This window comes from Siniperca chuatsi, linkage group LG16, assembly GCF_020085105.1.
Source record: "Siniperca chuatsi isolate FFG_IHB_CAS linkage group LG16, ASM2008510v1, whole genome shotgun sequence".
NCBI lineage: Eukaryota > Metazoa > Chordata > Actinopteri > Centrarchiformes > Sinipercidae > Siniperca > Siniperca chuatsi.
In genome coordinates, this window is record NC_058057.1 from 16,319,731 (window position 1) to 16,334,715 (window position 14,985).

The window sequence follows — 14,985 nt, forward strand, 5'->3', positions numbered from 1 at the left end:
GCTTATTAATTTGTTGGTATTATAGGAAAGCACAACTCTGATTTGGCCAATTTGTTTTTAAATCAGATTAGCAGACCAAATGACAATTTTACAAACTTGGGTTAAAAAAACTGTATGGCCCTAGGGACAATCCACTTATGGAACAATAGTATATCTGCTTTTTGTTAGATTGATCATTAAACAGCTCCAGAGAAGACATTCAATCATGGTCTGCTTTATCCCTCCAGCCAGCAATCAATAGTTTTATTTGCAATAGGGTTTGTATTTTGGTTTATAACTTATTCATTCATCTGGAAAGCCTAAGAATTCTAGTTACTGTGCAAGGTAAAAAAACAAAACAAAAAAAACATCCTAATTCTATAATTTATTCTTCTAATATATTGCTTTGCCTGGCTTCATGTCTTAAATAATTCTTTCACACTGAATTCAAACTACCATGAGTCACCAGGCGTGATCACACATGACGTTCGGAAGCATTAAGTGACAATGTACGGTTACAGTGTGCACATCTTTCTTCTTGCAGGAAATAATCAGCCAAGCTGGAAGCCTCTCTGGTTGTCGCAGTAATTGATCTACACCATAAGTCACTGCAAATACAGTACTGGGTGAAGTTACTGACCCCAATGGGCAGCTCAACTGAGATTAGGACAATTGTATCTCTGATTCAAGAGGTCTATTCCGAATAGTAGTGGTGTATTGTGTGGCAGTTAAGTGGAAAAAAACTAGAGAAAGCCTCCCAGTGTAAGATAATTACTATGTTTCTAGTGGCAGACACAACATTTACCAAAAATCACAATCAGGGTCACTTAAAGGTACTTTACCATTGCCTGTAATTCAAATACAAAAAGCTTGGATGACCAGCCAAGAGTAAAAAATAACTCTTATTCTCGAAAAAAGGTGACCTTCAAGAGCTCCACTGACCACTTCATCACCTGTGTCATGACTACAAAGAAACCAGAGACTACATTCGGATGTCACTTAGTGTGATCAATACAGGATTGTGTTGCTCTAAGAAAGGGGGCAATACAGTATAAGCACACAACAGACTATAAGATAACAAAGCAAGCTATTACAGTGACTCAAACTGAAAAATTGAACAGATCTGCTTCTTGCTTTATTGTCAATTTCTGTGACCAATTTCTGCTTTATCCATAATTGTATTATTTTATTAACATAAAGTCAAGTATTACCTACTTACTACTTAGATCACCTAATAATAACTCGTAGGCCAGTAGGATTGCATTGTTGTATGTTGACCACTCTTCATCTTTTCCCTATTCTGTCTAATTGCATGTAGAGACAACCGCGTGTGTTTGCTGCCATCTAGTGTACAGATGCAAAAATTTCCCATTCACATCCTCTCCTTTACGAACAATATGGACATATGTGCCTACACCATTACACTTCAGTCATTATCCCTTATATTCACACCCAATATAACAATTCAGACATACATGCTTGTCTTTCATCTGAACAGAGTAAAATCTTTATATTTTGAACTTAGTGTAAGAGTTTTTTAAAGATGCGTTTAGACAAAAATACATTTTCCACTTTTATTTTCCATTGCACAGTAATCGCTATCTACAGAATTTCTAAACTTTTGTGGCAGCAGATAAAGTCATAAACATCCATGTGAAAGTTGCATAAAACTGTACAAGAAAATTGGCTACAATGAGAAAAATACTGCAACCCACTGATAACTGTTGAATCCAGGACAGAAGATGGCATATGGCAGATAGACAGGACTCCCTCTTGTTGTTTGTGTGTGGACTGTATCAGGTAAGAATACTGCATACTGTAGTGTATGGACAAGAAACAAATCATTCAAAGAAAAAGAAAAAAAAACAAGTATAACATTGAAAAAAGAAAAAACAAATAACAGTTGGGTCGGAGGGAAAGATATTGAACAGGTTTTTGGGGATGACCTCTAGCTAAAACTTGTATTTTTTTTCCTCTTCTTCACCTTGGGGGGGGGGGGGGCATAGCTACCTACCAACATCCACACTACAATGCTTACTAAACACAGAAAAGGCCATATCTGTAGCTGTGGAACCAAGAGAGTCAATGGAAGACTCACTGGAGGAAGAGAGAATTCAGAGGAATAAGGCAAAATGAGGGATGGGTCGAAAGCATGTGTGCAAAGACTGAACATGCGCAAGTTAAATTAAAACAGAAGTTAGAGGTCCTCTAATGCTCATTGTCCTATTGTTATCTTTTTATCATTAATGGTGGCTTTAGTTAGTGTAACAGACAATCAACTGGACACACACTGCTGATTGGTGAGACTAGGACATCAACATCAATTATTAAACAACCAAAACCTAATATCTTAAATTATACCACTTGAACACACTTGAATACACCCTGACACACAGACAGACAGACATACAAACAAACACATACATTCCCATACACACACACACACACACACACACACACACACACACAGAGATGAATACCATAAATATTGTTGTGTCTGAGCTGTAGTGGAATGGTTCAGGTTTTTGTTTTAAGGAAACAGCCTTATCAACCAACAGTTAGGCCACTTTAAACATTAAACATTAGTCCAAATGTTACACTTCATGACAGATTGTGATACAATAATACTATAAATGGCTGAGTTCCATTGCAACTTGCTCCATTTCTTGAACCCTGAAAAGGTGATGAAGATGATAATATTCCTAAATGGACCTGATCCTGGGTCTGCACTCCATGGGTGAAGCTATATACTGTATTACACATATTATTGTATACTGTCTGGTGTCGAGACTCATGGAGTGATAAGCTGAATGATAGCGCAATGGAAAAGCTAAAGCAACTCTTTGGCGTCAGAAAAAATATGGCCTCTCTCCTCTTATGTTGCTTGAGCAACCTCGACATTTACTTTCCAGTTGGTCTTAGATTGTCAAACTATTTACTTATATACAAATAAAGGTTAAAAGCCTGGTAGACAGAGAGATACACCACATTTGAGCTTTACTGCAAATATGGAAATAGAAACAAGATAACAATGAAGGTGAAAGTTTCTGACACCAAACACAACTGTCTCTTGCACCTCAATAAATATTAACAAAGAAATCACGCAGACAATTTTCTCATACAGACAACTGTCAGCAAAAACTGAAATATATTTCAAATGTATTTGTTTGTTGTAATGTGTTTTTAAAGGATTATACATCCATATTTCTATTATCCTGCATATATATACACACATAAATAGAATTTCTATTTATGTGTATGTAATCTCCATACTGATGTGTACTCCAGAATTTGGAAACTCCTGAAAACCCAACAAATCTGGCTAGACAATTAGTGTATTTAACACTTGATCTCATCAGCATTTGTAGTCACACTCACAGACTAAGCCAAACTGTGGAAGCTTATGACATTAGAGGGTGAGGGAGGCAGTTATCATCACATCAGACAGGTCAATAAATGAAATCCTCAGGTAAACAATAAACGTGTGTGGTTCATACGCATTTGCTTTAAGATTTCAGAGTCAAGAAATCTGATGTTGCCATGTCAGTGAGTACTAAATGATATATGCCTTTTATATCCTTGCCCTCCTTTTAGATTCCAGCCCTTTTCATAAGGAGAAATTAATTTGAGTTGTTAGACAAAAGCCACAAAACGTATTTTTCAACAAATCAAATATCATCCACTTTCACAACAATAGAAAAATAAGAGATTTTCCAATAATACAGACAGAGCAAAAAACCCAACAAATAACAAATAGAGGAATGGCAAGAAAATAGAAATTAACACACACACACACACACTGTAACGATATGAAAGTCTGTAAGATACAGAGGAGAGTCTAGAGTGAAATATCCAGTGTACATAAGTTGCTTTTATCCCTGTGACTCTCTGCATAGAGGAGGCGTCACTGTCGCAGCACTTCCTGTTGCTCTCCAATGCTGCCTCCTTCGGCCTTCGCACCTTGCTCCCGTCTCCTCGATGAGTTATCCTTTTCTTTAGTACTTGTCACTCAGAAGTGGATACAGTGTTGCACATTTATTAGATTTATGTATATATAATGATGTATTTAGATTCTTTTTCCTTCTTTTTACATGTTAAGAATTTTTTGTAGTCTGTTTCTTCATTAAATATTTGTCTTTTTTCAGTTGTGTTTGTCAGTTTGAATACTGGCCCCCGATGGGCTCGGAGTGGAGACAACAGTAAAGGACATTTTGGCAAATGAGAATGAAGGATCTCCAGGTGCGTGGGCCAATTGGCTACCCCGGAGGAGAGGCTGAACAGAGATAAACAAGGAGACAAGAACATAAAAAACACACAATTTATTTGCTCCCTCTGAGGTTGTCCTTCTCCCCTGTCTACCCCTCAGTTCCACCCTAAGACTGAGGTAAGAACAGTATTCAACATTGTGCTAGGGAAGAAAATCCCAAGTGTCCCAGTGAAGAAGGCTCGGAGGGATGGATGAATGGGCAGATGGATGGATGGGGGTCACGGTGAGTCCAAAATGAGCCAATGGAAGGTGACAGTTGTGTCCATGGAGCGCTGCTCCTTCCCCGTCACTGATCAGAACTGGTACCATTTCTTGTCTTTGCACTTCAGCATCATCTGGAAACAGAGGAAATGTGAAGTAAAGTAAATTCCCTAGCCACAGTACTGGGAACTTTCCACAGGCATATACCGCCCTCTGGTGGGTAAATAGTGTAAATGAGTAATAGTTCTGAAATAATTTAAAGAGGGAGACCAGCTAGCACTGCACCAAGTGTTGGATGATGTTCATATACAGTGTGTTTAAGAAGGATTGGCATTTCTCACAAAATGCATCGTCATCTCATGGCTTTTAATTGATTGTTTATGTAATAAAATTAACATTTTAAACTGTGACCCACAGTCTTTTCTTAATAAGTCTACAACTCTGTTTGCAAAACATTACAGCGGTCTGCATTATTACCAATGTCTCCTGCCTTTAGTAGATTACTCCTCAGTAAACTATGTATTCCAGCCAAGATTTTATTTTTCATTCTGTTAAGCACTGTACACAGGTATGTATGTACAAGCATGAGCAGCTCTGGTGTCCTTGCTGTGACGTCACATGGGGTTTGGTGTTCTCTCCACATTTTAAACCTGTAAACATTTTCTGTTACCTCATGGGCGTGTTTGGAAAAGAAATCTGCGCTGGACATCATGGCAGCTGTCCTCTCGTCCAGCTCGCCCAGTTTCTGGCCTCTTTCATCCAGTGCTATCCGGGCACGTGCCAGATCTCCAACCACACCAGAGGCTGCCCCCTTCATGCCCTCAATGCCACCCGGGCCTGGGATGTGCTGGGCCAGACTTCGGGATGCCTTTCCAGCAGCTATCTCACCGACTGAGTTAAGAGATGAATGGAAAAAATAGAGATGTGTAAGTGAGAGGTTGCATCAGCAAAGGACTGGACCACTGTATATTTGGGCATGTGTAGGTTTGGCATACATAGCTCCTCTCTGTCCAGTGACTGTGCTCCGCCTCCAAAGAGACCTTTGAAGAACCCTCTGTTGGGGGCCTCCGGTGTCTCCACTGGTGTAAAAAGTTCACCCAGCATCTCCTGAAACAGCAACACACACATTAATCTGCCACATACAGTTTAACTGCCTGTGTCTAGTTATACAGTGTTTTGTTTGTGTTTGTTTGTGTTGCCACTACAGTACACTTACACAGCCTAGTGTACAGCACAGTACAGTGTCTCAGGTAAAATATACATACGAATATTCAGTACATACATACTTTGTATGCATGTTCCCAAATATATTTCCTCCAGTTCTTTTACATGATCATGTCAATTGTATTTAATATGAAATGTTTTCTGTGCAGTTCTTATATATAATTTGTGAAACTTTATTCAGAATTTAAACCCCAAATCCTGAACCGTGACTCATTAAATCCATATGCATACTGTATGTAGATACAACTAACCTGTAGGTTTTCACAGATGTCCTGGCTGTAAGTGAGCCTCTGGATCTCAGTGGGGGAGCAGAGGTACATGGCCTGACCCAAGTTGGTGAAGCAGAAGGTTCTGGCTATCCGCATGTCTGTCAAAGGCAGGTAGTTTACATCCATGAGCGGTCTCAGTCCCGGCACACTAGACAGGGGACACAGAAACGATTTAAGTGATTTTAGATTTAAAGAATGAGGCTTCCAATAAATGCCTTTTATATTGTAGCCTTGGTCAGCACCTAAACACATGATCACTGTGGTTGAAGTAAATATTAGAGAGCAAATATGTCAAGTTTTATCGCTATCACTTTTCACCACTGTTTTTAACATAGTTCAATCTCCTGAAACACTGAGGGTAATGTTCATGCACACACAGACAGGCAGACAGCTGGGCATCCTTGCTTTGTCAGACACCCATATGGATAGCTGTTCTGTCTCCGTCTCTCTCATCTAGGGAAGGGAGGGGATGTAGGGAAGATTAATGAGTGACAGACTAATACACCCCTCTTCTCTTATTCCCTTCCACACACTGCATGAAAATAGTTCCAAACCTTGACATGTTAGTTTAAATGTAGGACAACATTAAAGGCATTAAGTGTAGTGTTAAAGGTTTAGGTTAGCATTGGGGGTTAAAAGATGATAGTCAATGGCAGGTTCACGTAAGCATAGACGTCTGAGGATGTGTGTGGGTGTGTTTGTGGTGGGTGTGCATGAGGACAAAAGTTTTGTGTTTGACTTTGAATGACAACTTGAGCAAAAGGAAAAGTTTAATTGAGGACGTAACACGATGATCCTTTCTGCCTCAGTGGTGACAGCATATATTTCTGCCATTTAAAAGACAATATGTAGTCCTGATAATATTGTTAAACTCGAACTTCAACAAACTTGTTTTACACTTGTATTATGACATCATAATTCCCTATCATCACATAACAATGAAGTGAATCTCCCCCTGAATTCTGTCTTGTGAGTTTAAACATTTCCTCATACAGTGGGTTTGTTGTGGTAAGAAGTTTTACCCCATGGTGACAGTGAAGGCTGTCGTCAGCTTGGACTCACACTTGGAATAGTGAGAAGTTAAATAAATACACTTCTCAAACTATTTCTGCAGCCTAATCCACTTTTCTATAGTCCATCTGTCTGCTCAGAATGCCCCAAATACTTTTTACAGTGTTTCATACTCAAAAGACAGATTTTGCGTGGTTGTCATGGCAATACTGACCAATACTGGCAAAAATACTGACCCTCCAGCATCTTTTTTTTTTAACACAAACTCAAGTGTGAATACTGTTCTCTGTGTGAAAGTAATAAAACATACAGAGCACAACAGAAGGCAGATCAAATATCTATTTAAATCTAATGATATGAACATGACTTGACAAACTGACTGATTGATACATTCTAATAATAACCAGCTATTTCCGACTGACACAGACTGACATGTTTCTCACCTGAGGGTCATGATGTGGCCATTGGCACAGAAACACGCCACACATACGCCTTGACTCATCTGTACCACATCTGCTCGCAGGATGAAGGAGGTCTCTGTGATACTATGTTTATAGATGCAGGTCTGGGAGGGGAGGGACATGACTTTGGCCTGTTTCTCCGAACACACCACAGCGTACTGGCTCTCGTTGAGTTCCTGGGACGTGGAAGGGGACACTGAGACGGGCCTGCGCTTACGGACCTTCTCTTTTTCTTCACCATCTGCTGTAACGTTGGGTTCATACCAAGGCTCATACGCAGGGGGCTGCAGGGAACCTGTTGAGTCCAGGAAAGCCATCCGCATGATGCTGCCCTTCAGCCGTACCAACATGCCTGATGAATGGAAGAAAAAAGGCTTTTTACTGGTTTTTGAATTTAAATTCAGTTGCTTTTTTTTATCTTTTTCATAGTGCTGCTGTTGTTTAAAAACAAAACTGTGACGCATCACTCTTTCCACCACCACCCCCCAAATGTCCCATTACCCACCCGTAGGTGAAATGATAACTGGCTGCAGTTGCCGTTGCTCCCCAGCAGGTGGCAATGTGAGAGCAAGAGCCAGCACAGTGCCTAGGGTAGTGCCCACATACAGGCAGGGTGTCAAAGTGCTGTCCCCCTTCCGGGCGAAGGTCTCACAAAAGTGGAAGGAGCTGATGGCCTCTCGTGCTTCCTTGTCGATGCTGGTGACGCTGGAGGAACGCGAGCGGCTGAAAGAATTGTCCCGGTGGTCTAATGGGTTGGCACCCCGCGGCGGGCATACAGACAGGAGGACAGTAAGGAGAAAACAGAGAGAGGTAAAGCACCCGCAAAGCAGTAAAATCACAAGACAGACAACGCAGATGTGGACACTGTACTGTACATACAAAATAAAATGATAAATAAAAAGTAAAGAGCTTTTCATAGTGTCTTAGTAAATGAAACACTTAACGTTAAATGCATTTGGGTTGAAATTTTACAGCAAACTCAAGACATACCAGTTGTGTAACAACTGTATTTGTTTATGACTGATCGCTGTGAGATATTGACAATGTAGATACAGAAAACTGCTAGAAATCCAAGAGTATGGGCTTGCATTCAGTGGGTAAATGTATAAAAGGCTGGCCTAATTTATGACATTTATCTATGACAGGTGGCTCTCATAATTTTAACAGTCACAGAGCAGCATCACCTGAAACCTAACTGATGGTGACTTTATATTCTAAATACTTTATATTATATATTATACAATAGAAACAAATCCAATGCAATTCTGCATTTGCACATTTTCACAGACTGATCAACATTTAAAAAATGTTCCATCCCCAATCAGCAGTTTTATTAGTATGAAACAACCAGTTATCAGGCACTTTGGTATAACACTGGAACTCTTAAACAAGCATACAGGTAAATGTGTTCACACATTTTAATTTGACCCTTTAAAAATGTCGCATCCGATGTTTCCTGGTTCTTGAAACGAATGTTGTACACCCCAGAAGAAAAAAAATTCTCATTCTTTTTGTGACAAGTGACAATATTTCTGTTTGGGAAATTTCAAATGAACCAATCAGACAGAGAAAGGAAAGACATGAAGAACACAGAGTAGAAAGAGAAAGCTGCAAAAGTTACAGAAAGCTTTACGGTGAGATGGAGTGTGCATAGTTTAGCTTAGCACCACTGACCTCTAGAAGAACCCCCACTAAGGTCAAAAAGTGGGAGTCAATCACACTGAATTTAATTCCAACGCTTTGATTTAGCTCAATAAATTTCAGTTCTGGTCAGATCAGTGCTACTTTTGTCTCATGCAAACTTAGGAGAACATCTGCACAGCTTGCCAATTTTGAGGCTAATAACCAGATAAAACTGGGCTAATGGAATGTGGTGGAGTCCACAGTTGAAGTGAGAAAAATATACTGCATTTCCATATAAATTGTTTTGAGACACGAAGTCAAGGCTTACCCAAGTCTGGCTTTAGCTCAGTAGGCAAGCTTAATTTCCGTGACATCTTTGCTGGAAAAAAGAGAACATCCCTCTTTACAAACACACATCTAAGCTAACACACGATGCCATGCAAAGCTAGATAACTAGCATTGGTTCTAGGATTGTGCACAAAGCTAAAATACACGAAAAAAAAGGCTTGGGAACAAGTGCCGCGGGATTGTTTAATTGACTAGATGAGCCAAAATGGTTTTCACAGGAGAAGACACTGCGTAAGGACTCGAGACAACCCTGTACATCACAGAGGCATGCTGTGAAAGACAAAACAAAGGCGGTGACTTCTGACTGCACAATGCCCTGAAAGAGAGGACTGGTACAGTAAGACACATCAAAACTGCACAGCCATTCAGGACCCTCATGCCACAGGAGCATGCACCAAGAACATGAAGGTAACAGAAAATACTGAACAGGAGATGGAAGAAGACAGTGGAAAAGATGGTCAAAAGTCTACTGCTAGTTACTGTAGGCTACCTGGGCTTTACTTTTTTTGTATTGTATTGTAAATGGACTGTATTAGGCACACACCCAAAACTGTCTCAACTGGTACAAAATACACTTGATTGCTGTATGTGTGCAAATAACCATAATCACCTCCGTCCACTTCTTCATTCTGTCTGAATCCATATGTTTCACATTTTGCAAAATGCATTGGGTTTTTAGCTCTGGTTCACACACATCATTCCATTTTTTTAAAAGAGTGAACTCATAAAAGGAAATGACAATGAATGAAGGTCTTAGATATTATTTCTCTGTCTGCAGGATAAAGAAGTGGGAGAAACTCTATATGATAAAAGGGGACTTTGTCACATGTGCACTAAAATGTTACGTTTACTAATGGTAGTTATGAAATAAAGAAGCTATGGCTAGCTAGCAAGTTATTGTTCAAAAACTGACAGAAACTCACTTTAACAAATAAAGAAATGTATAGAAAACCCCTGTTAAGAAGTCTGTGACATCATTAATACCCTCAAGCTCAAATTGGGTTGGGCTTAACTTTTTTAATTATTATTTTGCTTTTCCCCCATAAATTAGAATGACGTTTTTTGTTTCCATAAAAATCTGGGCAAGGTCAAACCTCCAGTCTCTGATGTAGCAGTAATTTTTTAGATACCTACTCATTGTCACCTGAATCTGAATCTGAGGGTGGGATCCAGAACTCTTACCTTCTACAGACAATAAGCATTACTTTCAACTGGTCAGGCCGTTGATAAGGAATTATCTAATTCATCAACACACACTGAAGGTACACAAAGACACAGTTGGACAGATGAGTTGCTCTCCGCTCTGTGGTGTTATCATACTGTATTATGGACAGACAGCCAATCAAATAACTCATAATGTACACAGGAAATCTGCTGTAGAAGGTCAGGACAGATATCACACGCAGGCACATTTACAATATGACACTCGTGCTACATACATGTAGCATGCAATGTGTTTCTTAGGTAATTAAGTTGTATTTTGTGTATTCCTGCCCTGCTTCCAGGTTAGCCTCTGCTCCGCAAGCTTTCAGTTCTCGGTGTATAGTTTTCTAACCATGTACTTTTGTATTTAACATTTGAGTACAGATGTAAAATATGAGCACCGGGTCATTTTAACCAAGAAAAAAAAAACTACTGTTGTTTATAATTTAATACAGTGAGAACCAAAAGATAGTGGAACAGGTGCTAACCCAGAAGTGAAGCCGAAATTTGGCTCTCTATTCTCTGTTCTATTTCTACCTGCTGTGGTGACCATGGCACGGAGGACAGGGGGGGACAAATCTGGACTTTTTGTCCTGCCTACACAGCCTCTCGTGATAATCTTTTGCCAATCTTACCTCCTCTACCACCTCCATTGTAGAATTGCTGTAGATTGCTGTTTGACATCAACACTTTTGGGGGTGTAAGAAGGAAAGTAAAGTACAGTAAATGTGCAGTTAGAAACACCCTTTGGCTTGTTACTACACACAAGCTATCACTGTTCACCCTGATGAATCACTTGTTTTTGTCCTGAGCAGAAAACTGGCCTTTTTATTTCAAAAAAGCTGGTTAAAAATTCAGGACACTGGTTTGACTCAAATACCCATTTTTCTTATGTAAAACCCTGTAGCCTAAAAACTGATGAAAGAAAACGGTGTAATATTACAACTGCCTGCTTTTTAGAATAAAAACAATTGGCTGGGTAAATTTAATCAGGGGGAGGCTCTGATCCCTTTTAATTTCACAGATATCAGAGGTCTACATGACATCTAAATCTTTATTGCATTTGTGCCTAAATTGAAAACCAGTTAAATCAAAATGTTCCCTGTTTCGTTTGGATACCACAATGAGCAAAGATTCTAATGATTTAAGTACATTATAAGTAAAACAGATAAAACTAAAACACTTCAGTGTGTAAAATAGGAAAAGAAATGAAAAAAGCGCCCTGTGGGGGAGTACTACCTTGCTACTGATGTTTTTTTCCTTATAAATCCTTACAATGTTAAATGCATAACAAAGTCTGTTCATCTTATTACTGTAAATGGTTTAGCACTGACAACTGTAAGCAGTCATTTTAAGTTGTTTTTGATGCAAATCAAACCATTACAAGAATTTTCCTTGAATACAATTACACTATCCTGGCACTAATGGAGTCTTAATTCATCATACTGCAACTTATTTCAAGGTTAAACAGGTGAAACTGCATGAAAATAAATGTAAATTATTTTCTCCCACTGGCAGACTTTATCACTTACCAAAAAACAGAAGAACAAAACCCCCAAAAACTTATCCCTTGACTAAATGACTGTTAAGGCAGAGATTTTTTTGCAGGAAGGCACCTTATCTCTCTCTCTGTCCTATGAATAATGCAGAGCAGACAGATGTATCAGACCACAGACTGGTGGCACCAGACATGGGGGGCTGGGACAGCCATCATACCTGGAAACAGCAGCAGGACTCCAGACTTTGAGATTTGTTTTCTGTCTGACCTTTTTAGAAAGCTCCTTATTTTCAGTGTGCTAATGCCAAATTACCCCTAATGAGATGGATCTGGGCTGTTCTGTCTTCAAGCACCTTCAGCTGAAATACTAATGACGTAGATTAAGAAGGAGGCAAGTAAAAGAGCAACAGAGCATCTTACTGTTGCAACACAAGATGTAGTTCTTCTACACAATCGACTATTGCAATGTAGCAGTGGTGCATAATATGCTAAGTGACAATGCATTTTGGTTTGTTTGCATTTGGTCATATTCATTGATATGAAAACTGCTTAATATGATAATGTTCTGTACATATCTGCTTTAGTACAGTGCACCCAGACACATTTAAGTGTTTAACTGAAAGAAGCTCAAAATATTAACTGTACAATATTTTTCACAATTATGCAATTGACGCAGTTACTGGATTTGTGAAAATACCCGAGGACCTTCAGGTTGAATTTTTACTTTTTAACTTACACTGATTAATGTAAATTAATGGGTTTCTCTACCAGAATGCAGAGTTTTGTTTAACAGTTTCAATCAAATTATTATTCTTTGCTGTCACACTGAATTAGCATCATAGAGATTGGGATGAGTTTACAGCCTATAACACAGTTTTCCAGGATACCATGTGAGATTAAAACAAATTTATTCCTGTCTATTGAACTCTGCAAAGTGGTAAAAGAATGCATGCACAAATGGAAAAATACTCTCAAAAACCCATAAATGTACGGTAATAAACTCAAACAGTGCACTTCTAAAGACTGAGGTAGAATGAAATTGACAGCCAGCCAATTTTATGGTTCAACAAAAAACCCCTCTGTATAGTTCCAGCTTGATGAGCAACAATTTCAATAAAACACTATTAAAAGTAGAGGCTCTTTTGAAACATTAATCTTCTTTTCTAACCAGTGCTCCTCTTGCATTTAAATACATGGTATTATAGGAATATTTTTGACTAGTTCACTGTTTGGGTTTTACGGTTAGATAACACAAAGCCTCTGCTATATTTCTCCCACTTTTCTTTTAATAAGACGCTGAAGGACATGTTACCTGAAGTAGGGGACTTGCAGCGGTCCTCTGATGTGGCTGAGCCTTCGTTAATGTCGCACAGACCTGCAGCAGAAAAAAATTAAATAAAGCAAGCCAAAAAGAACCACTGGGGTGTTCATTCTGAGAGCATATCACTCTACTGTTTTTTTTAACTGGGGTTGCAGTATGTATTTGGGAGATTGGACTGGACCATATATACAAATGGATTTCCATGTCTAATGTTCTTTTCACTTGACAGGTAAACCGATCCACAGACTAGCCCATCAGAAAATCTGCCTGTTCCGCTCATATTTTAAACATAAAGAAGATTCTGTGCTTCTTTAATGTTTCCTTATCCAATTTTAAGTCTAATTCCTCCCTTTGCCGCATTCACGTTTGTGTATGAACGTGCGTGCGTGTGTGTGTGTGACATTGTCCTGTGAGGCAGAAAGCGAAGCAGACAGCAGTCTCTGTTGGCAGAGAAACACAGCTGGACGCCTGATTACTGCTCAAGCTCGCCAAGCTCTGACAGGTGCCAGCCCACTGCTCACCAGTCAGTGACACCAGATGCTCTGTGTGTATTTACATGTGCTTGTGTATATGTGAGCATTCGCGTGTGTGTGTGTGTGTGTGTGTGTGTGTGTGTGTGTGTGTGTACATTGGTTTGTGTGTGCCTGCATGGGTAGTTGCATAGCATTTTTGTGCATAAGACAAAACAAACATCAAAAATACATCTCTCAGTATCCACATACACACAGCCTACTAATTCATCCATCAAACTTTTGCTTAATTATGGGCAGTACATCGTCATGCCACTGCGGCATCCTCTACTGTATGTAGCCGCACTGCCCTCATTTAACACAGGGTGGCAGTGTGTCCATGCTGAAAGCATCTCATTGTCTTATCAGTGGTATGATGAGGCTGCAGTGGCAATGTGTGTAAAAGGGATGGGCTGTGAGAGTGTGTGTCTGTGAATGAGAAGGAGAGAGAGAGAGAGAGAGAGAGACAGAGACAGAGAGAGGCAGATGGACATAGAAAGAGTTTGTATTTGTGCTGTCAAAGTGCTTTGTGGGGTGTCAGCCTTATGAGCTACGCCTGGATAGCATCATTTTAGATGCAACGTGTGACTTCACTTATTCTCATATTTGGATCATTTTACAGATCGGTTCAGGGACGTTGGACCTGTGGGGTCACTGGAGTCTAAGTAATCATTGATAGTAAGCTACACTGGTATAAACCCATCATAATGTTCTAACCAAGACCTTTACTGAAAATAAACCTTGAATACAAAATCTGATTTTGCTTCTCAGTGCATTCCAGGAGTTATTTTGTGATAAACTGTTGCAGTTTTTGGTGTACCCAAAATCCTTAAACCTGCTGTGTGTTTGGCTACCTACTAAATAGTGGTATTTTATGTTCTGTGAATTTCTGTGCAATTATTTCCCCTAATTGTTTCATTTGCCATTAAGACAAGAGCAGGATTTGCAGATCATGGTTCAACTTAGTCAGATGCTGAGACTCAGTTTTAGCTTAATGGCAGAAATTCAAAAATAACTAGAGGGAAATAAAATAAATAATCATGTACAGGATTTCTATTTCAAACCTTAAAT

The 14,985-nt window shown here is 39.3% G+C and overlaps 1 protein-coding gene across 1 annotated transcript in view; it reads right to left on the bottom strand.

The window, feature by feature from the left end:
* Positions 1-1,539: 1,539 nt before the first annotated feature.
* The window catches only part of stxbp5a (syntaxin binding protein 5a (tomosyn)), a 95,241-nt gene continuing 81,795 nt past the window's right edge, over positions 1,540-14,985 (bottom strand). The window contains 9 exon segments of the mRNA XM_044169370.1: positions 1,540-4,581; positions 5,118-5,338; positions 5,443-5,554; positions 5,923-6,088; positions 7,395-7,764; positions 7,918-8,199; positions 9,364-9,414; positions 11,222-11,275; positions 13,397-13,459. Of these exon segments, the coding sequence (XP_044025305.1) occupies positions 4,540-4,581; positions 5,118-5,338; positions 5,443-5,554; positions 5,923-6,088; positions 7,395-7,764; positions 7,918-8,199; positions 9,364-9,414; positions 11,222-11,275; positions 13,397-13,459 (1,361 nt within the window). The 3' untranslated portion in view covers positions 1,540-4,539.